The following is a 27,835-nucleotide window of genomic DNA, read 5'->3' as shown; positions in this document are numbered from 1 at the left end:
TTGAATAAATAATTTAATTGTAGTTAAGTAAACAAATTACAGTAGCAACAAATAAAAACTTACATTTTCATAACGTGAAGGCACTTTATTATACTTCATCTTGACTACATCATATTAAAAAACCTGATTATTGCTTATTCCCATTACAAAAATACAAGAGGCAGATTGTCAAGGGTAGCCAATAAAAGTTTCCAGCACTTCCTACATTTCATTTCATCCTCTCTGTCTGCCTGGGAACTTTGAAATAACAATCCGAATGTGGATTACAGCATTGTTAATCAAAACAGCAACCCAGCAAAACTCCACACTGATACAGTAACTTCTACATTGAAGGAGTAAGAGGATATTATCAAATAAGTTTCAAAGGATTTACCAAAAAAAATTTATTTTAATTTTTATTTTAAATGTCAGCATAAACCAAACCTTGGTAAAAGTTTTTTAAAGTTTCAGGTGATAAGATTATTTCCTATGTTTTGTCTTCTAAATAATTTTACATCATTTATATAAAAACATTTTAAAATGTAGTTAACCTTTCAATGCTTTTGTTTTGAACCACTATATTTGATAATTTATGACAGCCTATCAAAAATAAATACAAAACTATGCAGAATATATTTTATGCTATGTAGGCACATACAAACATGTTTTTGGCAAAATATTAAAAGCACGTACAAAGGAGAAGCTACTGAAAACTAACAGCATTTGGAGTCCTCGCTTTGTGCATCACCTTCTCTAGCATGCTTGGTTCCAGCCAAGTCCCTGTATGCACCCACCATTGCTCGCTCTCTAGATGGTCCAAGATCTTGCAGCTGTTTTCTCTGTGTGGTTTCTAGTTCTTCCAACCGCTTGCGAAGCAGGGAAAGCTCTCTTTGATGCTGTTCCTCCTTGAAATTAAAACAACAACAACAAAGTGGCTTTATTATGTTTGCACACCTACAGGGGACCAAAATGGGCACTAATTTCCTTTTCTTTAATTAATGATTTTAAAATAAAAATTGTGAAGTCCAAAATATCCTCATTTGTTAAATTTTACTCAGCAATGTTTTGTGGGTATTGTTCTGACGTTCGTGATGAACAGCATCGGCAAGAAATACACGTGTAAGCATTCCTCCTCTCAAATGAAGAGGCACGCAGACCTGAGGTCACTGTTACCAAGAATCTGTGATCAGCCTGGTCAACCTCAGCCAGAGATATTCGCCCTCAGAAGCTCACCAGAGTAAGAAAAACTCTTTTAACTACACAAGAAACGAAGAGCAGCAATACTGCTTTTTAGTAATGAAACCATGGTGTGAGAACACCACTATGGTATTTCTTGCCCAGAAGGAGCCATTTAAAGCCTCTCAGAAGGACAAAGTATGGAGAACTAGGTTAAAACTGCCCATTTGTTACATTCTATAACGTATCATTTATCTTTCAAGAACTCCTTCCTCTTGTGAGGAACAATGCTAGAAGCATTCCTCAAAGTTTCCTTCCTCTGCCTAAAGATCAAATACTCTTTCGTTAAGACTGAAGTCTGTAATAAAGGACTGTTCCAGTACCCTCTTTTGTGCTATTATTTTCACAACTTGTAATACATCACCACCTGAAGAAGGGGGAAGGACACTTCAGGACCAGGAGGCAAGGCCGATGATGACATTATACTGACTGGATTGAGTGACGGTATGTTAGGATTCAGAATTAAACTCCGGAATTCATTGTGCCTACGTTGCAAGTCCTTTAGTCTCTTCTGGAGGCGTGCATATTCTTCATGGGAAACATTCTGCCTAAAATAAGAGATTGTTTATTGCTCAAAATCTTTATTACCCCAGCACAGAAGCACACCTCTCCACGCGTACTCTGCTGTTTACTATCACTATGAGGGAAAACTATATACCAGAAGAACTGGAAGGTGGAAGAGCTGTGTATATTCTTCTGCCTAAATGTCTATCTAAAAGTCCCTCTACATATTAAGGTATCTGCTGTAGTACAGATTAGAATTTACATCGAATAAATTAAGCTTTTAATAGCATTCACAGTAGTGAGTCACAGGAGCCACATTAAATTAAATATTATCAAGCCACATTAAATATTATCGAGCCCTCCGTAGGCACTCAAGAAAGAGGAAAGGAAAAAAAAAGAAAAAAAAAAGAGTTTGTCTTTCAAAGAGGATGTTAAATATGGTTCTTTCGCAATTCTGAAGTCTTTTTCACTTCCTTCTTTTGAAGGGATTCCTGCAACTGCATCTATCAGATATTTTTCCTTTATTTTTTCCTCAAGAGACAGCCCTGCAGTTGTCTTATAAGCTCTCAGCTGCCCATCCTAAATGGACTCCATTCAAAGAATTCTAGTGCTGAAAATGCCATCAGACTGGACACCAGTTACTAAACTAAGAGTCATGTATCTTCAAAAATACTTCGTATTTTTAAGTCAGATCTTGGGCATATATCATTTTTCAAGCCAAGAAAAAGCAAAGTTTATTACCTATTTAACACCTGATTTTCTTTTTCTAGTTCTTCTATCTTGGCTTCCAAAAGTTCTAGTTTCTCTTGCATCCTCCTTTGTTTATTATCATTGAGAGTCTTTCTCTGTCAAACAGACATTTCAAACAGCTAAGTAACACCTTGATAGATTAGATCCTGTAAAAATTAAATCTACACTGTACATTGTTTCAAGCTATGAGTTTTTAGGATTTTCCTTCCTTAAGAAGAGGTGATGTGTTGTTCGAAAGTTCTGAATCCCGATGATGAGAAACAGAAGAGATGGGAAATGATCCATAGCTGTGACTGAAAGATGCACAGCTGTCAGTCACTTGTTGGGTCAGTGACTAACTGTACTAACAAACACTAACTATATTTGAGAATTACAAAACTCGTTCTTTAAATGACCATGTATAAATAAGTATAAACATGACCAAAAAAAAAGTATGCTTTTTTGTTGTTGTTGTTTTTCCTCATGTTAACCTCAATTTCTTACAACCTTAAGAGCTACTGGTAGGTTTCATAACCTGTGTATGTCCAATGTATAAAATTGCCAATTAATCTTGAGATTTTATAAACAATTAGCTTTTCCTTTCAAGTTATTTCATAAAAAGCAAGCTTAGGAGAAGATATAATATTTCAATATTCCATCAAGGAAAAGTAGAACATCATTTGTCTAGTATCCCAAACATCATCCTTACTAATCAAGGAGTCCACTTCTTAAATAACCGTATACAGACACACACATGCATGCAAAAAAAGCCTCACAAAATCTTTGATGGCATTATAACAAAGTAGTTGGCTGTAATATTCTTTTGCTTATCACTTCAACCTATTTCTATGCTAATCTTGACAAACCTGATATATTTTGTTATTATTATAGAGTAGACTGCAAATAACCCTTAATATTAAAACAATTCTAGTTGGCCAAAGTAAAGCTGGACTTCTCATGAGCTGGATCATTCATAAAGGAAGAGTCAACATGCCTTTTTTTGAGCAACAGCAGCTCGACATAGCTTGTTCTTCACTTGGTTGTATTTCTCTTCTTTCTCTGTGATGCGCTGAGTAAGCACATGCTTCTCCTCCAGCCATTCTATACGTTTGTATTCTAAAGTCCTTTGAAAAAATCAGGTTAAAAGATTAAGAGGTTATATAGACAAACAGTGTGTTTGATTAATGCCTTAAGGCTCTTAAAATAGATGCATCTTTTCACAACTCCTACTTTTATATACTTGAAGGATCTGATTTCAATTTGATTGTGCTAACAATCCAATTGTGACTAACAACATTCAAACCTGTGCATTATCATCCTAGGTTTTGTTCAACTATGAGGCAAATTTTGAAAACTGATTCCAATAAGCTAGTTAATTGTTGGCTGCTTGTTGGTTTGGCAGTGTGCCACCTCATCCACGGAAAATTTCTAAATTCAGATCAAATAATCACACTGGAACACAACAGTAGACACCTATGCCAAACATCAGTGGTCAGAAGGGCTGACAACTACCTTCTCTGTTCGGGAGGTAAGATGCAAGAGAATAGGTTGCTGCCCTGTGCAGTCTACTACACCGCTGTAACAGAGAAGTACAGACTTGACTAGTATGCGCTCACGGCCAGAACAAACACCAACACAACAGGAAGCTCCACCGACGTAGTTCCTAGACAACATTTCAGCTGAACACGCACTACTGACGGCATACGTTATCTGTTTAGGTCTTTGCATGGTTAAAACATACTAAAATTAGGCTGTGTTCTCTAGCAGTGGATAGGAAAGGAGCCAGTTTCTCTCTGCTGCCTTGTTTGCGCTATCTGCATTGTGGGTTAAAGCAGACAAGAATTAACTGCATACTTAACTACATTACTATTAAAAAAAAAAAAAGACACAAAACCAAATAGTGAGATTCTGTGCAGCAGTTTTTAAGAAATGCAGTCCAAGGCTTGGTATCAGTGTGTCCATCCCACTCCAGTCCTGGGCTGATGCAGTTTTCCTACAGGGACTATGAACAAATCTCCATAAATTTCTCATCAAACAGCCTTTCCCTTCCCCACAGTAGAAGTATTGGGAATCATCCACTCTCATATGCAAACCAGGATCTTGGCCCACTTAGTAGCTGTCACAGTTCTTTTAGTAGACCCAGTGGGGTTTGTGACTTGCTGTTGACTATAAATAACTACTACTACTACCCAGGAAACAACGAGCTTTCTCAAAAAGCACTCCTTAACAATAAAAGAATTTCAATTGAGACAGTGGTTAAAAATGCCATGAGCTTTTTCTTTTTTTTTTTTTTTCCAAATGCCACTAATGCTGTTCCTGAAATACTTAACAAGTGCCAGTTTGAGCTCATCTCTGATCCGTGTCAGTCTCATAGTTTGCCTTCAGCCCTTTTTCTCATTTCACATTTTCATTTCCAAGCCTAAGACTGACACAGCCAGGCAGGCAGCTGCTTTGCCTACTTATGGTTCAGCTGGCATTATTTGATTTATCTGAAACTTTTTATCTTCGGCTCTCTTATTTTTTGGTTCTTATTTCACTTCCTCTTTAAGCCAAGTTGCTTTGGTGCAACTTAATTCTTGGGAGTTCAAGCTCGTAAGAATTACTGAACTGAGGAAGGAAGTCCTGTCACCCACAGAGTCAGAAAAAGAATGGAAACATCTCCCAGGGCTCCCAGGGTAACAGTAGGACCGACCTGGAGGACTTAAATGTAGGTTGCAAAGCTGCTTAATTTCTGCGGTATCAGCCTTGGTGCATCTCCCCTTATCTACATACTTATACAACGATCTCTGAGGACTGCCAAGTTCCTTCCACTGCCTTCCCAGGAAAACCTACTCCTGACTGGTCTATGGCCCATAAATATATAAGTCACATTGTCACTGTTATTTGAGTGAGACTGTCAACCTCACTCAAAATATGAGTACACCTTCCTAAAGTAAACATCCGAAGTATTTAACATGCTACTGACAACGGAACATACTCTGCAGTCCCAATGCAATAATCTCTTCAAATGTTAAGCTGAAAAGCAATACTTAAACTAATGAAAACAAAACAATTGCAGTACCAATTAGTAGCAAAAGAGAAGCTAGAACAAAAAGCCACCACATTATATCTTCTGGAAGTTTTCTGTTCAATCTGGGATGCTGACTTTTTTTAAAACCCACCACAATAATCCAGCACAAGTTAGACATGTATTTGGTTATTAGGCGAGGAAATACTAAACAGCTATTTCAGACTGACTGACAAATTAATCTTTAAATTTCAGGAAAGTGTTCATTGCTATATGGAGTCTGAACAAGATTTGGTTTCCTTCAGCATTTATTAGCATATTTTGATGGTATGTGGTCAAGCTTGTGCAAAAAAGGAAAGTGATTATTTTTAATTTTGACGAGAGCAACTAGAAGATATCCAATAAGCTTTTATTTGCCTCGTATCAGCTAAAAGGATCGGGGTGGGGGTGGGGGGAGTACATACACACATATACAGACTGGGTCCCTGAAAACTTATCAAGGCATAATACAATGCTTTTTTCACCCTTAATGCTTAAACACTCTTAAAAAAACTGTGTGTGAAACTCTAGATCCACTTAAACTAATATAAGTTTGACATTCACTTCAGTATCAATAGGATTTCATTTTATACAAATAGTGTATTTCACTAGTCAATAAGTAATTGTAACAGACATGAATGGAAACAAACCCCTATTTTTGAAGTTACCACAAGCAAAGCTTTTATACATTCTGCGTAACAGAATGCATAGCTATTTTTTACAATTGTCCAATATGCCCAGTTTATTTTTAATTTCTGACTTAACTATGGATTGTAGATTCTGAATAAAGGAATCCACACAAAAGGAACACAAGCAATATGAAAAGGAAAAGTAAAGCCAAAAGGAGGAAAAAAAATTACTTCTCTGTTTCCAGTTGAGCTTTTTCTGCCTGAGTCCTTGCATGTTGACATTCTTGTTTCAATCTCTCTATTATTTCCTTCAGCTTCTGATTAGACTCCAGCAAATCATTTTCTGATTGGGAAAGTGAGGCAAGCTGGAGCTGCATGTCATGAACTTGCTACAAAAAAAAAAAAAAAAAAAAAAATAATTCCATTTGAGAAGGTATGCAAATAACCAACAATTAATTTTGAGATACTGAGATAAAGCAGAACGAGGACACCAATTGGCTGCATTAGCTTTTCATAAGCTTTTCTTATTTGTTCCTTGTCTTCTTACTCAACAGCTTCTCCAGAAGCTTTACAGTAAATCACTACTAGACAAAGAAGGTGTTCTACTGTAATTAAAATGAGAAAGGGATGCAGGAGTCTTCAGTCATTGATGTGTCCCCCAGAACTTAAGAAATCCAACATTAAGCCCCAGGACTGAACAGAACTAGAGCACCACACAACGTGGAGCTACCCAGACTCTTCTGTCTCATAACGCACAATGCGTTGTACCAACCAGTTCACAAAAACAAGTACAGAGTCTGAAAAGTCCAACCTCTGCAGCCAGCACACAGAAAGGATGATTTCCCTTTCCTTTTTCTCCCTCCACATGGACACTAAGATACCTCAGTTTCTGAAGGGAAAAAAAAATACTGCCTTGAACTTCAAGTGCACACAGCTTGCAGACTACTTTGATGCGCAGCTATGTTCTTGCCTACTAAATAACATCATGGGTGAGCAGGAGTTAAAAGAATTAGGTTTTATTTTCAACACTGCCGTCAATTTACTCTGCAATAGAAATATACCTCTTTACACTAGTTTATTCATTTATGAAACATCTGTTAAGCACTTGAAGAACCTCAGATGAGAGATGCAGTGTAAATGCAAAGCATTACCTAGAAACAATTTATAAGTCTCCATGGAAACTGAATCTCCAGTTAAATAGTGCATAACCATATTCAATACACCAGTCTATAAACATTCAGCTTTGAAATCCTTGGTACCCACGAAACACATTAAGCAAAAAGCTGTAATCCACTTATAAAGGTCCAGGAAAGCATGACTGATTTCTGAACACTTTCGCTTTTAACTATCTGTTGTGTTTTGTCTCTCAGGAAAAAAAAAAAAAGCCTTAAAAATTCAATCTAATCTTCAAACACTGGAAATGATAACTGCAGGAAAGATTGTATTTCTCTATAAAACATTACAAGGCAATAAAACCTTACCTGTTTCAGATCAGCACTTTCACGTTTCTTTTCTTCCAATTCCTCTGTCTGAATAGCTTGCTGTTGAATTTTTAATCTAAAATTGTATAAGATATCCTTATTTTTATTTAATTAAAACATAGATGTTAAGACAAATTGGTCTGACAATAGAATATATTGCATAATTTGAAAGTCTGGTAAATATTTAACTAAACGATGATTAAAAATGTATTTTTACTGATTATTAGAATTCATATGGGAGTAGATTTGTTGGCTTTTGGAGTCTGACTTTTGCTCCTTTTATCATATTGACCTTCATACATATACTGTAGTAAAACAACTTCACCGAGAACTGTAATAACCAACTCAAAGAGAAACTGTATTAGGGTCCCAGTTGCTGATATGGTGCCATTATGGAAAGAGGAATGGTTTACTCTAACACTGGGGCTATGCCAGCAGCCAACATGGACCCAATTTTAACAAACATGAGTATTGGAAAATTATGCCTTAAAAATGTCAATTAAAATAATGTAATTTTTAAAGGTTTGGATGAAAAATGTTATTCTTTTTTAAACAGCACATTTTTAATTCTACTCTCTTTTTACACAATGCAAAAAAGATAATTTTGTTTAATTTACCATAATGAACATGTATGTATCTATGAATAGTAAACTTTTATACTGACTACTATAGGGGGGGAAAAAGAGAAATTTGTGTTAAGGTTAGAAAAGCCACACTACCGCAAACGCTGAAGTTCCTTTTTGCTAGAATCTTCCGCCATCTGTACAACACGTAGTTTCTCTTCATACTGATCCTTTTCAGACTGTCTCCAAGTATCTTGTTCCATTTTCATCTTCTCTAGATCAGCTAATCTGTTCTCGAGTTCTAACCTGAGACATTATTCAACATGCACACAAGAGTCATGACAAAATGCCAGAAGTGTTTAGTTGCTAAGAATGACATTTTTAAAAGTTACTCAAAACACTCCTCTTTTAGAAGTTGAGCAGTAAATCAAAAAACATACTTTTCATCCTGTAAGGCTGCAATTTTTTCAAAAAATTCCTCTTTGGCAGCTTGCACTTTACGAATTAGCTCCCGATCCTTTTCTACTAAAAGCACCTTATGACGTTCAACAGCTGCCTTAAGAATTTCCTTGTCTGACAGCAATCCTGCATTATACATTAAAAAAAAGTTAAAATGTCATTATTGATGTCAACCTGATGAAATCCAGTATTAAAATAACTTTATAAATTGATATAAGGGACCTAAAAATCACAATTCACATGACAGAATGAATGAAAGGGAAAAAAGCCCAAGAAAAACAGAAGAGACATGGCCTTTCTTAGTATAACAGCAATATTTCAAAAGCTTTTGAAGAGTAACTGTTACACTGGAATCTCTGTCTATGAAGGTTTATTATTTTAACATACAAAAGTAATAAAACAGCTGATATTATTATAGATTTAAGCTCTAAAGCAATTCCTGCTAAGAAGCTGTGTCTGGATTTAAAAAAAAAAAAAAAAAAAAGTTTTCCACAATAGCTATGAGAAGGTCAAAGAAGAAAATCTGTTATTTTCTTTTTATCAAAAAGTTTATGGTAAACAGTAACTGCTTACCAGTGAAACCATAGTAACCTGGCTACAACAAATCCCACATTTTAATCCACTCATATTACCACGAGGCAATTCTAAAATTACTACTCTACAGGCAGTGACAAAAGATGCAAATTAAAAACTTGTGACCAAGACACCTGTGTTCACCAGCAAATAAGCCAACATGCTATAACAATGACTCCTGGTTGTTTAGTTAATTCAGTGGTGCAAACTGGATTCCACAGCAAGTTCAGGTTAGCTTAAATCTTGTCTGTATTTAGTTTTGTATTTCATAGGGTCCAACATTTTTAGTTCGCAATATACTATAAGCGCATTGTCAATACAGAAAACACCACTTTTACTTGCTCTTAGAGAACTTAGTATTAAAGCAAGTGAACAGAAACAACTATTCCAGGAAGATGAAGGTACTATTTGGGGGTTATGGCAAATCGGTGAGGACAGTCTGCTTAAAAGCTGTGTAGTGACTTAAATCATCAACACATAACTAGTACTAGAAAGCTTTGGCCTTTTCACTCCAGAAAGCTATTTCAAGTTGCCTACATACTCAACTGTATTAGGTAGCTTAGAACATTGCCTATTTTCTTTAAAGAACAAGCTATAAATTGTATTTTGTTTCACATGGCAACCTTACCCAGTTGTTATCGATTCCATGGACACAGAATCAGAAAACAAAACAACCACTGAAGCCCTATGGTATGTTACAGTTTCAAGCAGAGTGTGAAAGACACTAGAATTTGGCATTAATAGAAAAAATAACCATATGAAGTACATGATTTGAAACAGATTATGTTCAGATTGTGTCACAGATTCACTAATTTACATAAATGCAAAATTGTTCATAACTGTTCTTAACCTAGTAGACCAAGTGAAACAACACAGTTATTTCAGATACAAAATTAATTGTCAGATCTATAACTTAGACCAGAAGTAGAAGGTGAAGGCTGCTGGGGAATGTTTGGAGGAAGAATAATTGTAGTATTCTAACTAGAAGTTACAAAAGAAATCATTAGAAATTAATTGCACGTTTTACCATCCATTTCACTTTGAATCTTGTTTCTCTCTCTTTCTACCTCACTCTTTGTTCTTGCTGCCTCCAGTTTGACATTTGTTACTTCCAATTTATGTGAATGTTTAAGTTCTTCTACCTATGAATTAGAAAAAAAAACCAAATCAAGTAAAATAAATATATATATTATTCACAGCTTTACTGTAAGATTTTCATGTGATACCTTGCAAACAAGAAAGTCTGCCAAATAATCACGGACTATGCTTATTTTAAAAATACCTTAAATAATTTTTTCTTCCACTGCTTTCCTGAAGCCAATCCAGAATATCCACTCCTGTAGATAATTTCTAGTGATTATATAGATACTGTAACACAAAAGCTATTGGCATGATCTGATTCCCCAAATCATAATCAGTACTATTACCGGTTTTTATTAATTCCTCAAGTCACACACTGAAGATTACTGAATGAGTTGTCAGTCATGTTGAGATGCAAGTTTTATATATTCCCTGATTAAAACAATCAAAGTGCTGAAACACAACATATATTCCAGGAACCAGGCTCTCTAACTACTGACATGTATTTCATCTCTAATGTCCTGGTTTCAGGAGGGACAGAGTTAATTTTCTTCCTAGTAGCCGGTATAGTGCTGTGTTTTGGGTTCAGCAGGAGAAGAATGTTGATAACACACTGATGTTTTCAGTTGTTGCTGAGTAGTGTTTAGACCAAGTCAAGGATTTTTCAGCTTCTCATGCCCAGCCAGCAAGAAGGCTGGAGGGGCACAAGGAGTTGGGAGGGGACACAGCCAGGACAGCTGACCCAAACTGGCCAAAGGGGTATTCCATACCATGTCATGTCATGCCCAGTATATAAACTGGGGGGAGTTGGCTCAGGGCAGATCGCTGCTTGGGAACTAACTGGGCATTGGTTGGCGAGTTGTGAGCAATTGCATTGTGCATCACTTCTTTTGTATATTCCAATCCTTTTATTATTATTGTCATTTTATTATTGTTGTTGTTGTCTTTATTAGTTTCTTCCTTTCCATTCTATTAAACTGTTCTTATCTCAAACCACAAGTTGTACTTGTTTTTTCCCCGATTCTCTCCCCCATCCCACTGGGTTGTGGGAGTGAGCAAGCGGCTGCGTGGTGCTTAGTTACCGGCTGGGGTTAAACCACAACATCTAACCAGCCAGTTATTACAAGCTACAGTGTAGAAAAGTTACTCTTTGAAGAAGCGTTGGTGACATATGCACAGATGTGCAGGACTGCCTTTGAAAACTCAGTTTCTGAATAAATACTATACATTCTACAAGCTAGCCTCAGAATACTGGGGCATTTCTGAAAAGACTACTCATTGGAAATACCTTGCTATGACACTGATCCAAATTGCATAAGACCCTGATGCCTCGCTAACTCAAGCATTAGCATGTCAGTTTACACATACTTCACTTCTGACTAAAGATCCCTCAAAGTCAAGCTAAAATAAAGTTAAATTTAATCTCCCTAAGTAAAACAAAACAGTAATATGCAAAACCAGATTACCAATTGCTCCCCCAAGTAATTTCAATTTGGTAAATACTTATAGTCCTCCTGACCTCCTGGAGTGCTACACTACTTCCTCAAAATCCAGGTCTTCATAGTTTTAAAGTGCATTTTAATTCAAATACTTCTCTACAACCGTGACACACACATCAAATGGCCTCATAAAAGCAGGAGCTTTAAGAACATCAAATCAAAGACAATTACTGCTAGCATGGAAACTTTCTATAGTTTAGGCATTTGTATGGAGTAATTACACGGTCAATGAGAATTAAATATCTAGAGGAAAGCACTTATAATAAAAATCCATTCACAATGACAAATGTAATTACAACCTGCTAGCATATACAAGTGGCAAAAGGTTAAGAATGACATAGTAGCTTATTAAGTAACTACACGGTGGATTTGGTTGCTTAAATACTAAGTTGAGAACATTTCAGGGCAACTTGCAAAGATTTAAGGTGGCTTTTTTAAGGCACAAAATCTGGAAGATCAGTGCGTGCACCTGTGCTCAGGAAGAAGTTTGAGTGGGTGCAGAAGGGGGTGGAGGTTAGTATAGAAATTAGTTTCTACTTTCTTCCTTTCAAGAAACACCACTGAACGTTTTAATTTTCTCCTACTTCTGGAGGTGAGCAAAGAACACCAGTTGATACAAAAAGTAAAGACTGTAACAGTCTTCTATATATTCTGATAGACAATTGGTTACTAAATGTTTAACAGAAGTTTTCCCCTCCTATTTATTTTTCACGTGAGACAAGCATGACACATTGTATAAAGAGGTTTTAAATACCGGTATAGGTATATCCTGTTCTTAGGCTAAATGAGACGTTTTTTTGGATTAAGGACCAAAATGAAATACTTCACACTCATAAATGTGCACTGTAAAGCCTGTTTTGAATTAAATCTGAGATTGTTAAAGAACAACTATGGTAGAAGTTAAAGTTTTCTTCCTGTATTGTATCTTTCTTGAGGCATATTATGACAATATTAACTACCGTACCCATTCAAAGCACATGTCAGTGTTATTCTGGAAAGTATATTCAGAAGTGCAGGATAACTTTAAATCAACAGAGCTTAAAATAATTCTGCATTCAGCTAGATTTACAAGACCAAAGTTACTGGCTTTACAGTTAGTTCAGAACTAACTAAAGCCTCTCCAGAACGGTAAGAAAACACATGGGATTAAATTTGCTACCAGGAACTGACAGATGTGATAAAAATTTATTACCCAGTATTCTCTCCAGAAAGGAGGGAATAAGAGACAGCAGAAAGCTAACATTTACCCAAGTAACTACTTCATTAGGACTAGTATCCTGACTCAGATTTACATAAAGTAATGTAAGTATTCTGCAACATTTAAAGGTAAAACAGTTTACTAGTCTTGTTTTGATTTTTCTTATTTATTCAAATAATCACATATGAAAATGCATAAAGGATCTGTCTTTAAGTTGTATAGCTGAAGAGTCACTGCAACCAGATAAAACTCTGAATCTGACATCCATACTAAACTAATTACGCTAAAATACTAAACAGTGTTGTCAAGTTTCTTAAGCACTTTCAGGTTTTCCCTAAACTTGAAGCTTTCTGATCTTTTTTATCTTAAGTATTTTTCTAGAAATTTCTCTAAGATCTCAAAAAAAAAAGCATACAAACATAGAACAAAATCTCTCAGATCTGGTGCCAACCCAACAACTAAGATACTCAAACATGTTGCAAGACAACGATCTACTTAAAATGATATGATGCAGTGCTGTACAGAAATGTTTCTGTACAAGCTATGCTGGCATTAGCCCAAGAAGAATGCTATGTTAATGTGACTATCCTTCTTCTAATATAACCTAAATCTCCACAGGTGATTCCAATGCAGCTTGCTTCCTGTAGCTAACACAGCCCATTCACAGGATACTTTTTAAGATCTCTAGAAGCCATAGCTCCATTAAAAAAAAAAAAAAAAATCAATTTAAAGCTCTATTGCACTTTGCAGACTTTATGAAAAAGTAATGCTTGTTTCCATCAAATAGGGCTGGCTATTTTCATGAGTACTAAAATCATGAATATAAAGAAAGATACCTCTTCAAGCCCTGTTATGTTTAGAAAAAAAGATCTAGAAAATGAAATAGAAAGAGCATAACCTCAATCTTTAGAGATAATTTTAGGGATGATGTTTTTCCTGTAAAGTCACGTATTCTGTATCTTCCAACTGAAATTGGGAAAAAAATTCCAAACCTATTTTAAGTTACAGCAGAAGACATTATTATTTTATTCTTAATGTAAAATATACAGGAAAACGTAAACATAACAGGATATGAAGAATGTATTTCAGATACCATAAAAGCACTTACTTTAGTAGCCAAGGCATTGACTTCTCGTTCAGATTTGTGAAGTTTGCTAGTTAAGAGAATGTTTTGCTCATGACTCATCTGCAGTTCTTTCTCAATTCGATCAATCTGTAGTTCAGCAGACTTCTTTTCTGCCTTGAATAAAGGAGGTATTAGTAAGATTTTTTATTTTTTTTTTGAGCAGGGCTGTCTCTTGCTATTCACTTGAAAGATTCAATTGATCTGGGCTTTCAGATATTACTGACTCTTTATATTATAAATATTTATATATTATATTATTATATCTTTGCTCAACAATATGTTCAAGGGGTATGTACAACAATATGTACAAGGGTCTTGAATTTTACTCAAAAGTTACAACTGTTTTTACTAACGCTGCCTGCACAGAAACACACACATTTTCAATCCTACTTCACAAGAGGCAGAGGTAATTTGACTTGGTTAGGAGGCAGCAGGTATTCCTACCAGTAAATTACTGGGCCGTAAACACCAGTATGACTCTAAGTGGTGCTTAAAAAGTTGTCATATTTTGGCCTATACAGTTATACTAACTAAAGAATTAACATCATGGAGAGGAAATAAAATGCAATTACTGTGAGTATTATAGACTCAAGATCTTAGCTTTACTAAGTATCAAAAAGGTAATCTAACCTATGATATCACCTTTCTTTTTCTGAACTGACCTATTTCCAGCAGGACTTTTTTTTAAGTTTTCTAAGTTAAGAATATTACAGCACTGTTCATTTTAAGTTGTGATCACAGCGTTTTGTAACAAAGGTATACAGCACTGATAACAGTAAAAAGGAAAATGAACCATCTATCTGTATGCTGCAACTCTGCAAGAAATCTACATGGAAGGACTCACTACCTAGAGAGATAGCAAGAACTGACAGGAGGACTGAAGACCACAGATGAGGAATACAGTGGAACCCTGGGAAAAATACAACAGGCCAGAAATATGAAAGCTTCTTTAAGGGAGAGCGACATCCAAGAACTAAACGATAGCAGTAACATGTTGGAAAGAGGAGAGACACAGGTAGGCAAGAAAGAAAACACGTGAGGAAAGAATTAAAGGAATAGGGGAGCATCTCATGACATTTTTGAAAAGAATAAAAAATTTACTGTAGCAGATTATTAACATATTGTCATCAGTTTCTAACTCCAGCCAAGTGACAAGTGCTGACATGACCATCTTACTGACTGCAAACATGGATATCACTCGCATGTTTAGAAACAAGATCATTCAGCAGAATCTCTCATTTGAGCTCTCCACCTTTCCAAAGTCGAATTGGCAGTACGTGACTCCCAATTTACTTACAATTTGTTTTTAAATTTGAAAGGTACAAATTCAAATTGTAGAGTCAATGGCAAAGTTATCAGTGACTTTAGTGACAGTTCAAGTGCTATTCCCACTACACTCTACAAGGAGGCAAAGTTAAAAAAAAAAAGAATCTTACCTCTAGCGACCTTGTCATAGCCTGCATCTCAGATAACTGTCGTACTTGTACTCTTTGAACATTTTCTGCTTGCACACCACAATTGTCTCTTTCTGCTCTTAGTTCTGCTACTTCTGCTTCTAAGCCTTTTAATTTCTGATACAGTTGTGCCTTTTCTCTAGAGAGTGCCTCCACGCGTTTACTGTCCCTCGTGGGATCAACACTCAGCAGCTGATTATGGAGTTCTTCTTTATCCTTCTCCAGCCTTGCAATCTGATAGTTGTTAATCAGAAAAATAAAAGCTTTTACATTAGTTAGGTGTCAGGCAGCAACAAATACAGCAGTTGACAATTCAGGAAAGAGCAGCAGTGTTCATTTAAAATACTAAGAAATTACATTCACAGTTATTTTCTTTCTTAGAGTAGGAAAATCAACAGACCTATTCTTCAATGCCTTTTTTGCTTCAGTTTTCACTGATAAGGCTTGTCCTCAGGCTTCAGATGTCCCTGAGCTGCCTAGCAGTCTGTGGGAGTAAAGCAGTACCCAGAGTAGAGGAAGAAAATGTTAGGGATTATTCAATCCACTGGACACACACAAGTCCTTGGAACAGATCCAAGCATTTTGAAGGAGCTCACTGGTATCATCGCAAGGCTATTCTTTATCACCTTTGAAAAGTCAAGGCGATCAGAGAAGATTCCTGATGACTGCAAAGAGGCAGACAGCACATCCATCATCAAGAAAAGCAAAAAGGTCAAGAAGAAGGATCCAGATAACTACAGGATAGCCAGCTTCACATCAGTCTCTGTGAAGGTTATAAAGCAAAACGTCTTAAAAGCCATTTCTAAACACATGAAAGACAGGTTGATGGAAAGCAGGGTTTACCAAGGGCAACTCATGCCTGACTTCTCTGCTTTCTAGAAAGAGGTGACTGGCACTGCAGACAAGGAGAGGGCAGTGGCTCTTGTATACTTTGATTTTAACAAGGCTTTTGATACAGTCTCCCATTATCTCTCTCACCAACTTGGTGACATATGGGGCTAGAAAAGTGGACGATAAAGTGGGTGGAAAACTGGCTGGGCTGCCAGGCTCAAGAAGTGATGATCAGTGGTGCAAAGCCCAGTTGACTGCCTGTAGCTAGTGTGGTCTTTCTGAGATCAGTACAGTGTCCAATACCGACTGATGTCCTTGTTAGTGACCTGGATAATGGGATGGAGTACAGTTCCAGCAAGCTTGCGGGTGACACCAAATTGGGGGGGGGGAATGGTCAATGTGCTGGGAAAGCAGAACTGCTCTTCAGAGGGATCTGGACAGGCTGAAGGAATGGGCTGACTGGAACCTCTTCAACAAGAGCAAGTCATGCATCTGGGATGGAGTAACCCAATGCAACAGTACATGCTGGGGGCAACTGTCAAGGAAGCAGCTCTGTGGAAAAGGATCTGGGTGTCCTAGTGGACAACAAGCTGAACATTAGTCAGAGTACCCTTGCAGCAAAGATGGCCAAATGCATCCTGGCAGATTGGCAGGAGGATAGCCAGGGAAGTGATCCTTTGTCCCTTTCCAGTACTTGTAAGACTGCATCTGGAGATTGTGTACAGTAGATGAAGAATAATGACAAACTAGACCAAGTCCAGCGGATGGCCACCAAGATGGTCAGGTGGTTGGGGAACACGACATAGAAGGACAGGCTGAGATAACTACACCTCTTCAGCTTGGAGAAGAGAAGGAGATGCATGGTGATGGGAAGAGAGGCAATGGACACAGTTGGAATATGTGAAATTCCAGTTAGGTATTAGGAAAAAAGTTTACCATGAAGATGGTTAAATACTGGAATAGGTTGCCCAAAAATGTTGTGGAATCTATCCTTCCAGATGTTCAAGACTCAATTGGACATGGCCCTGAGCAACCCGATCTCATTACACTTCAGTATTTTAAGCAGGATGTTGGACTAGAAGGAGGTTTCTTCCAACTCATATGATTCCACAATTCTACAACCACAACAGAACTCAAATCTGTTAGTAATTCAAGACAGCCAACACAATTGGGCCCTGTCAGATAGAAAATAAAGAAAAAAAAATATCTTTCTGTTACAAGGTAGTACAACAGGTACAAACTAACCTCAAGACCGTAACTAAAAAATGTATTATATAGATTCCAGTGTTTCAAAATGAGTTATGTGGACTGAATGTAATACTGGGGGCAAAAGAGTGAGAAAGTAAGGTACGTAAGAGTTCTCTTGGTATTTGGAGACTAGTCCAAACTCTGATCTGCAGCAGTGCTTTCAGAGGTTGCCTCAGTGATCTATATTGGAGCAAAGCCAATTTCTACAGCAAAAGCCCTCCAAATCCCTTTTATGAGGAGATTCAAACACTTATTGCATGATGTGCCCAAGACTTCATTTAAGAATTACGATGTTTTTGTAGCTTCCTTGTGCTAAATGGCATAGAAAGTTAAAAAGGATCTAAGAGAAAGAAACTAGATCACATTGTGCCCTGGGCTCAAGGTAGTTTCATTCTCTGTAAGTGTGCTAATTAGCTGCAGGACTAGCACAAACTCAACAAGCCCACAAGAGAGGCAGGCTGTAAAGCAGCATGTGGGTTTAGCTCCGGGAAGGACAACTGTTACGTTTTTAATGCATTCCATTTGCAAATTTGGATTGATTTTGAAAGTGATGATTGCTTTGATTTGTGTCTCATGTTTGGATTAATACATTCAAATCTGGCATCTTAGGATATATGCTCCCAGACAAATACTTAAATGAATATGCAAATGACATGCACCACTCATTTACACTGCTGCATATATTTAAAAGATAAATAAGCTGGCAATTTATTTAGCTACACTTTTGAAAGTCCAATTCTGAAACAGAAAATTCATTAATGTTTTTTTCAAGAGTTAATACAACTGAAATAAAGTTACCAAAGTTTTCAGTATCCTTTTGACCGCCACTGTCATGATCCAACTTAGTTGCAAAATATACCCTTGTCTGGTTGTCGTGGTTTAACCCCGGCCAGCAACTAAGCACCACACAGCTGCTCACTCACTCCCCCCCCCCACCCCCCCCAGTGTGATGGGGGAGAAAATTGGGAAAAAGAAGTAAAACTCGTGGGTTGAGATTAGAACGATTTAATAGAACAGAAAAGAAAAAACTAATAATGATAACGATAACACTAATAAAATGACAACAGTAATAATAAAAGGATTAGAATGTACAAATGATGCGCAGTGCAATTGCTCACCACCCAGTTAGTCCCTGAGCAGCGATCCCTGCCCCCACTTCCCAGTTCCTATACTAGATCTGATGTCCCATGGTATGGAATACACCATTGGCCAGTTTGGGTCAGCTGCCCTGGCTGTGTCCTGTGCCAACTTCTTGTGCCCCTCCAGCTTACTCGCTGGCTGGGGATGAGAAGCTGAAAAATCCTTGACTTTAGTCTAAACACTACTTAGCAACAACTGAAAACATCAGTGTTATCAACATTCTTCGCATACTGAACTCAAAATACAGCACCGTACCAGCTACTAGGAAGACAATTAACTCTATCCCAGATGAAACCAGGACACTGGTATTAACAATATCTTCTGCTGCTGCCTTCTTGAATTAGTTGCCACATAAGTAATTTAAAATCTAAACTTACATCGGTTGCTGAGATAATTTATTAATTTCAGATTAGCGTAATGTCTCAAATTCTATCACAAATGCGATTAAAAAAAGCATTAAGCAAAGCTACTGGTTGTCATTTGACAGAAGGCAAGTCTATTCTTACTTATAATAGCACAAATGATATTGCAACACATCACTGAACAAACCTACAGAGACAGCTCTAGGCTAAGTCATAAAAGTGTTTTGAGAATTAAGAGAACGGAAACAAACACTATGTTATGAAATGGTGTCAAACTGACAACGCATCAAGTACCAATGTTTTCACAATGTTGTAGCAGTTTTGTCATCAGATACATTTTAAGCTACTGTAACATTCTACATACCTCAGACTCATATTTTATTTTCTTCTCTTCTAAAATACGTGCATGTTCTTCCTTTTGATGTTCAAATTCTGATTTCAGAAAAGTATGTTCATAACGAAGTCTGTTATATTCTGTTCTGTATTTTTCCACTTCCTAAGTTAGGCAAAAGAACCAAAAACATCAATCAGAAGTTTTCAGATTTATTTCCTTCAAATGTCCATGCAATGCTCCTGTCATTTCACAAGTTATATCTGATGAACCGAATCCCTCCTTCTCCTTCTTCTAGGGTTTCAACCTTCACTGCCTGGGGCAACAGTACTAGACAAAGAATGACATACTTTGCTCCCCTTTCAGTTTTAATTTCCTAAGGTTTTAGGAACCTGGTGATCACTACTCTAAATGAAATAGAATTTCAATACTTACTACTTACATTTTCTAGCTTCCGATAATGTTCTGTCATAGGAGATTCCAATTCCTGCTGTATTTGTGCTTTTAACAGTTCTAATTTTTGAGGAGTTAGCACCTTAAGACAGAAAGGTATCATAAATAACTAGTCAAATTCATTTATTTACACTGCGATAGGACAAATAGCCAGGAACAAAGTTTTTCAAATATGGTGTTAGGAATGCTGCTTAATTTTCTGTTTTTCTAAAGAACTTTCAATAGTAGTTACAGAAGCAAAACCCCATGATACTAGTGAACTAAAAATATTCTGGGGAGATAACAGAAGCATTTAAAATGTCAGTATTTACTGGTAGAAGCAATACAAATGTCAAGCTGAATTGCCAAGAGGTTTATCTCCTTTGTGGGGGAGGGGGGGAAGGAAAAGAGGTCTCACATAAAAGATAAAGAATTAGCGTTTGGAAAAAAATTAAACAGTAAGTGAACCAACCCCAAAGAATCACAATGAGCAATACCAAACCAATTCTTTGTAAAACACATTAGATACACATTCTCCAACAGATACATGGGTACTGGTATGAAATGAAAATGGAATCAGGAAGGATTCCCTGCCTTACACTCCATGCTGACATGGCATTTTGTTACCTTTTTTTGGGTATGGTTAATACAGCAAGCTACCTACCAAGAAAAAGTGTTTTAAAAAAAATTTCATCCACAACCTGTGATATATTCTAATTTATTCTACTTTTCTTCCACATATCTGAGCCCTGAAGTCCCTGTAAACTGATTCTAGTTATGATACTGAGGCACATCTCCTCCATTCAGAGTCTGGGATCCTTTGTTAGATGCTCTATTTGTTTTCTAAGAACATGTCCTGCATTATTTTAAGGAAACAAGCAGTTATAGAAAGTGTCATCCAAATTATCTTAAATGTTGGAGGGGCAGGGGGTGGGGGTGGTGTTTGGCTTTGGTTGGTTGTTTTTGGTTTTTTTGTTCTTTTTAAATGAAGCAAGTTGTCATCACAAAGAGAAACAAATACCTATTTTTCCAGTCACTTATCCTAACAGGTTTAGGCATCTAAGTCATCCTTCAGGGCAGATGATTCTCCCCATAACAGAAGAGCATGCACAGACAGAGACTGAGGGTCTTAACTATTAACATTGCATATAACAATAGGATTTGGAAGGTTCAGTTAAACAAGAAAACAATAATTTCAACCCATAGTCACTCTAGAGAAGAAACATTACTCGGGTTGGGTGAATTTCAAGATATCTGAAATATATTCAAGCTAGGTATATACATATTACATAAACAAAAATATATGTATGGCCCTACTACAGGATTAAAATTCATATTAAGTCCTGCCAGTAAAGTATTTCACCTGCATCTTCAGTTTTTCCAGCTCCTGTGTTTTACCCAGCAACTCCTCTTGATATTCAGCAAGAAGTAACTGAAATTTGTCATGTACAGTCTGCTTTTCAACTAACAACTGCTTCAGTTCATCTTGTGATTTTGTATATTTGTCCTGTAATCTGCAAGATAAAATACATATTTATATTTACCCTCTAAAATTAGATCTTAAAGCTCAGAAGACTCATGTGTAGAAGCAAACATGCAAATACCAAGTTAGAACTAAGTTATTAATATCCTCTTCCTGTAATATACTGGAAAGTTATCCCATATTTACAAGCATAAGAAGTATTGCAGAAACTTAATCTGCAATGTCTTAAGGTATTTTCAATTGTTTATTTTCTAGTTTGAACAATGCTCAAACCTGTCTTTAAATACAGAAATACCTAACAGTCAAATCCCTTCCACCTGCTACTTAGCTTCACCTTTTAACAACTTATACAAAGAAACCTGTTTAAGTTAGTGTACCTTAGATGTTCTGTCTTTATGATTTGATAATTTGCTTTATGATGTTCACATCGCAATTTTTCATCCATCAGGAGTTTTTGTAATTCTTCTGAATTAGCCATATCACCATTTCCAGCCACGGGAGGAAGGAGACTGCCCAAAGCATCCATTTTATGATGACTATTCACGATGAATATGGAGAGGACAAAATAAAAATTAACTTATAATTAATCCACAACGCCATCCACTTCTGCTGACATCCCAGAAGATCAAGTCACCTGAACAAATACAAGGACATGTAATTAGCAATCGATTGCATTCACAGTTCAAACATTTCACACACTGCTTTTGCCTTCAGTACAGAAGAATCCTGGCTCTGCTGTAACTCAGGTTAGAAGCTTCTACTGAGAGGGCAACTATTCTCTGCTCATTCTGCCTACCCTAAAAAGTAAAAGCCCTTCCAGGGGCACAGAATAAACTTAAACATGGAGATTATTTGAGTCAATACAAAATAAGCACAAGCACTTCTATCTGACAGATTACATGAAAAGTTATTTTTACTTATGCTGCTCACTGAGAATCAAACTATGATGCTAGTAATGCCCTAATGATGCCTTGTGAACCAGAGTTCAGCAGAGGCCACAGACATCAGACACATATAGCTTTATTTATTACAGTCATAGTTTGTCACACTATCCTAACAAGTTGTACTACTCATTTCAGCTAGAAGAGGAGCAGATAATTCTCACTGTTGAATTCCTATCAAGCCCTCTCTGGAGAAGAATTAAGGTTTCATGGACAGTCTGGAACATACTTGCCCAAAGTTCAGCCCTGAAATACATCATTGATACGTGTCACTTCCTCGTTTTCAAAGTTTATCTCATGGTTTCTTGTGACCTTTCCAGAAAGAGTTTTGCTAAATGTGACAATATCAGATTGGTGTGAGAAAGCTGCAAATCGACAGATGCCGAGAAATGAGGAAGTATTCTAATATGCCCCATTAGTTCTTTTCGATATTAATCTGATCATTACTGACACTTCTAAAGGATCTGGGGGCAGGAGGACTATAACTGAATTTTAGGGAAGTTACAAAGCTTTGAAACCAACCTCTCTGCCATTTTAGCTTTTGGCATAACTGGACCGATGCCTAAGAACTCCATGGTTGCAGTGTACAAAATGTAATTCAAAGTTACAAAGTGTAACTTTGTACAAAGTAAAAGTCAAACATGAAAAATGTTAAATCTCCACCATCACTGCAAATACCTCACCTTCTCTACATATACAGCTAAATATATAATGTTTTCTACCATTCCACTCTTCAAATCTTTCACGGATCTATCTTAAACACTTACCACTTGATTTTATAAACCCCTAAACTATAAGCAAGATGAAAATCTATCTTCCATATAGGAAAAGAAACGTTGCATGTCAGTGCCTGTTCCACTAAGATGTACATAATAATGTAAGAAAGTCTTACGTTTAAGTTTTCTTTCCCATTTTTCAAATCTACCAGAGTTACACCACTAGTATAGGCAAAGTGACAACAGCAACTTTGTATTCTGCTTTACCCAAATTTGCTGAGAGAACAAGGGGGAAGAAATCAGAATAAAGAACATTCTCCTCAGTGACTGTCCTGGATGCACAACCAATTTCCAACATTAACAGCATAAGCTCTGAAGAACCTTCTAATCAATACAGTATCTATTTTTGATTCCTGAATTTTGTTGGTTGTTGAGAAACAAAGGACAACAGCAATTTCCAAACTCAATATAAAGACATTTTCAATTGTTAAACCAACAGCTGTATGAGGAGAACTGGTCAGTGATCCTAAGGACAATAAACCATGTGAGAGGACAGAAAGTTCTGGTCCACAGAGAAAACCCAAGGCAGCACACCCCTAAGAATTTCTATGCATACCAACAGGGTTATCATGATCACTGAAAAAGAATACAAAACAAAAAAACCCCAAACCAAGCAACAAACCAACACAACCAACCACCAGGCAATAGTACTTTTCTCTGTCTCAGGTCTTTGCTTTCATAAGCCACAGATACCAAATGTAACCATCAAACCATAAGCCAAAGCTCAGAAGGAAGAACACAGGATTTAAAGTTGGGTCTGAATCCTGCAGCTTACTCGAGTAAGAAGTATTTCTGAAGTGGCGTAACAGATACAAAGTCAAAGACACCAAAAAGCCCATGGTGTTTTCTGAGAACATATCAACCAAAAGAAAAAGATAAAGGAAACGCAACCTTTTGTACTCTCAGTTCCAAGCTGCTGCGGGTGGGAAGTATATGCTCTCCTCACAGCTTTTGCTGCTATGAAAAAGCGCACAAATTATAAAGCAAGACACACACCTGGTCACGTATTCATCTGCATGAAGATTTCATGAAAAAGAAAAAAGGAAAGAAGAGAGGGCAAAAATTGTAGCTTACAAAACAATTGTTTTGGACTGCAAAAACCCAAGCAGTATGTAGTTAAGGAAACAAAACTATTTTGGCTTGCAGGGACACCTAGTGGCAAATTTCATGATTTGCATTCCTGGTGACAACTGTGAACCAAACTACAGTAACATAAGAGATTTCATTACTTCACATAGAGCTCTTTCCTTGAAATTATTAACAGCAACTTGTAATATTTAACCTACTCACATTCTTACAAATAAAAAAAAACTTTTTTTTTTCTTTCCCCCAAATCATAAAATAATTCCTGGCAGCGAACTGTCAGTAGTCAACATTGTTTAGGGCTACAAATATTGTAAGTATATTACTAAGAAGAATTTCTTCTGTGCTAATGGCTTACAGTACTTGCTCATAGTCAATGAACAGACCTTAAATAATCTTCAAAATTACACAAGACTACACTCATAATTTTTGAGAAATACTTCAAAGGAACACTAGTTAAAATTTCTACCTCTCTTGGAAATATGTTCAAGAAGTAGAGAACCATAAAACATACTTTAAAGAAACTAAAACCAGATCATATCTAAAGTTAATTCTCCACCTATATATTCGCCAAATTTTGTCATGTTACAGAACTGCAAACTTGTATCAGTTCCCCAAATGCATACTATGAAATCTTAACATCATTTTGTGCAGGTATACATATAAAGGTATTGGTGCAGAGTCCTGATACCTAGGAAATGCACACTCAGTAGCTAAAATGGCAATATTTATTGTAGAATACCTAGCTAAGTGAAGTAACTTAATTAAGTTTGCAAGAATGACCTTTACTTTGCCTTTCTTCTCCAACTGTTTATTTTCATAGAGAGAAACACCGCTTAAAGACCTATTTCACATCTCTCTCTTCTTTATATCTACACATCATGAAAGAGCTTTTCTTCTTTTACAAGATTTTTCAGCTATATTATTTTAACCTTTTGTTTACTACAAGCACTTAAAATGGTGAGAATACTTGCATTTAGAGAAAAATATGAAGATATCAGGATAATTGTACTTATTTATATTACAATTTTTATTTTTATTGTATGCTGTTTACAACAACAAGGCTTCCTTCTAGCTTACCTGGCATAACCAAATTACATGATTTCAGCATGTACTGATAATTCACCTGGGTAACATAACAACTCACTCATGGCTCTGCTTTCCATACCACATCCACACTTATATTTGAACACTGTTTTAAACAGTTAGTTGATACAATGAATGTAATTTTGCAGCTATTGATGAAAAAAATTAACAGTACTTAGCCTTGTGCCATGTTTTGCTCAAGCAGTAAAATTCTCAGTAAAATCTGTTGAAAGCCAAACAGCTGTTTCACACAATGTATGGTTTAATCCATTTGCCTGTTTCTGTCAGAACTCTAGACCTCCTGATATGCTCTTTCTCTTCTTTTTTTCTAATCCAATCAGCCAAGGTCTTGTGAAACAATAAACTATTTGCCTGAAAGAATAAGTGAGACACTCAGAAGCAGCACAGCCTCATGACTCTTCAAACACTACTCCTTCTCATCCCTGCTTAAGAGTCTACAGTAAGACTAGATAATGAACTAATGAAAAAGTGGAATGCAATACAAGAGCTCACTGTCACCAGGAACGGGAGGCTCCACTCCTCCTTTCTTCATCCCCATTCCTAGATTTGTCATTCGTCAGACCCTTCCATGAACTGATATAACCTAAGAAGCCAACACACTTAAACAAGCAGAAAACACTCAACAGTTTTTCTGTGAGGTCAGTTAGTCATGCTAGCTCATGGAAAACTCCAACAGGCTACATCATCAGTGAAAGCAGGCAGCTGGTACTGGCTAGGAGAAAGGAACAAAGAGCCAAGGAAATAAGGAGGATGGGGAGCAAGGCTTTCTTCTTTCAGGAGCAGAGTTGTCAAATCATGAGCTCAGATGTTCAGGAATCACAGCCTCGGACTAGGTAACTGTCTAAAAGCTAGCTAAATGAAACAAATCCTACCTTAAATGACTATGCAACACATTAATGAGAGATCAGACTTCCCATGAACATCAAGTGAATAAAAACCAAAACAAAATTATATATAATTTGAGAAATATGATAGCATAGCTCTCATTACTTTAACAGTCCACATTCTACTAATCCACCATCAGCAACTTGCAATAGCCAAAGTAATCACCTTAAAAAAAAAAAATAGATATCTATATCTTGGGGGGGCAGTTATCAGAGAGAGACATGAAAACCTTTATTATAGGAAGTTCCATAATCTGGATAGTGCTCAGATATCATTGTAGAGAATCCAGTGAAAATAAACACTTAACACTTTTGCATGCCTACGTACAGAAATTTTGGAGAACATCTGTATGACTTCTACATTACAGAAGACATCAATCTCACTCAAACTACAATCACTTCCTCCACAACACTGTTCAAAGTACAAATTCCAACAACAATTAAGCATACATTATTTCAGTGTCCATCCCTACACACAGCATACAGTATCGCACTTTCAATTGCTGTCTTATTCTAGAGATATGGTTACTTATCGGGTGAAAAGCAACAAACAAGTTTATATCTTAACTCAGGATTAAAATTTTTGCTTTAGCCACTTAGACTATGTCAAATTGACAGCAGTTACTGATCAAACTGAAATTTTGTATGGGAGCTACAGCTGGTAAATCTAGCTGTACTCAAGAACAGCTAGTCTACATATGCCACGTGTTTTCCACTGTTTTTTCATGACAAGAGACCTTCAAACACACAAGAACTTCTGCTGATTAGAAGTGAGCATTCAAAGTTTTACTTGGACATACAGATGGCTGCTTGTCGCAAATAGTTCTATAGTCCACAGCCAAAACTCTTCTGAAAAATCACTTCCCTTTCATATTGACTTAAAGATGTTCAGACCGGGCATAGGTCTCATGTTAGTATATGTATCCTACACCTCCTGTAGGCAGAAATATGATTATATGCACCTTACAGTATGTGGACAAAGAGCATACGAGAAGCAAAGCGAGCCGTGTAAGTCACCATGACATTTTTACAGTTAATTTTCCTATGACTTATGGACGTGGGAACTTCGTCAGAGAAGCCACGCTAATACGGGTGTCACACATCCAGATGTGCAGAAAAATAACCATTATCCTCAAACTGCACATCGCCAAGGTCCACTGGTGGAAAAGAAAGCATGCAGACGTAAATATTTGAAAGCCAGGCAGCGAGCGGGCCCTCCCTACCCCTCAGCTTTGCCCCCCCGGCCTTGCGCTGGGCGATTCCCAGCCCACGACCAGCCAGGAGAGGCCGCAGCAGGCTGTTAGCACCAGACGGAACACGGGACGGGCTGCCGGCCTCTCTTTCCCGGCTCTCTGCTCCGTGACTAACAGCCCAGGGGAGGAGCGAGCGGCCACCGGAGCAAAGGCCGAAAGGCCTCCCACCTCGTCCGCCGCCAGGTGAGGACCCGAGGAGGAAGGACCCAGTCCACCCACCCGCCCGGCCCGCCAGCCTTCCCTCAACGGCACGCCCGGCCCCTCACAACCCCGACCCGTTCAGCCGGCGGCGCTCACCGCCGGTGCGAAGAATTTAAAAATGGCGCCTCACCTCCCGCCGCCGCCGCCCGCCGGGGTCCCGCGAGCCGCGGAGCATCCTGGGAACGCCGCGCCGGACGAGGGAGGGCG

General features: G+C 37.3%; 1 protein-coding gene across 2 annotated transcripts; it reads right to left on the bottom strand.

Annotated features, from left to right (window-relative positions):
• Positions 1-27,831, bottom strand: CEP83 (centrosomal protein 83). 2 transcript variants are annotated; one of them, XM_075058117.1, is made up of 16 exons: positions 27,759-27,831; positions 21,761-22,017; positions 21,264-21,414; positions 19,911-20,003; positions 19,502-19,633; positions 15,539-15,790; positions 14,085-14,216; positions 10,227-10,341; positions 8,608-8,752; positions 8,324-8,473; positions 7,605-7,680; positions 6,355-6,512; positions 3,443-3,572; positions 2,461-2,564; positions 1,583-1,763; positions 1-884 (listed from the first exon to the last, which is right to left on the bottom strand). In XM_075058117.1, the coding sequence occupies exons 2-16, from the start codon at positions 21,907-21,909 to the stop codon at positions 693-695; spliced, it is 2,160 nt and encodes a 719-aa protein (XP_074914218.1). In that variant the 5' UTR covers positions 21,910-22,017; positions 27,759-27,831; the 3' UTR covers positions 1-692. The 2 variants fall into 2 exon arrangements, 1 of the variants encoding a protein (XP_074914218.1); XR_012654495.1 differs by lacking the exon at positions 2,461-2,564 and having other exon boundaries at positions 862-884; positions 1,583-1,759; positions 3,439-3,572.
• Between the last annotated feature and the right edge of the window lie 4 nt (positions 27,832-27,835).

Source organism: Buteo buteo, chromosome 26 (genome assembly GCF_964188355.1).
Source record: "Buteo buteo chromosome 26, bButBut1.hap1.1, whole genome shotgun sequence".
Lineage (NCBI taxonomy): Eukaryota > Metazoa > Chordata > Aves > Accipitriformes > Accipitridae > Buteo > Buteo buteo.
This window is presented reverse-complemented; position numbering and strand designations above follow the sequence as displayed.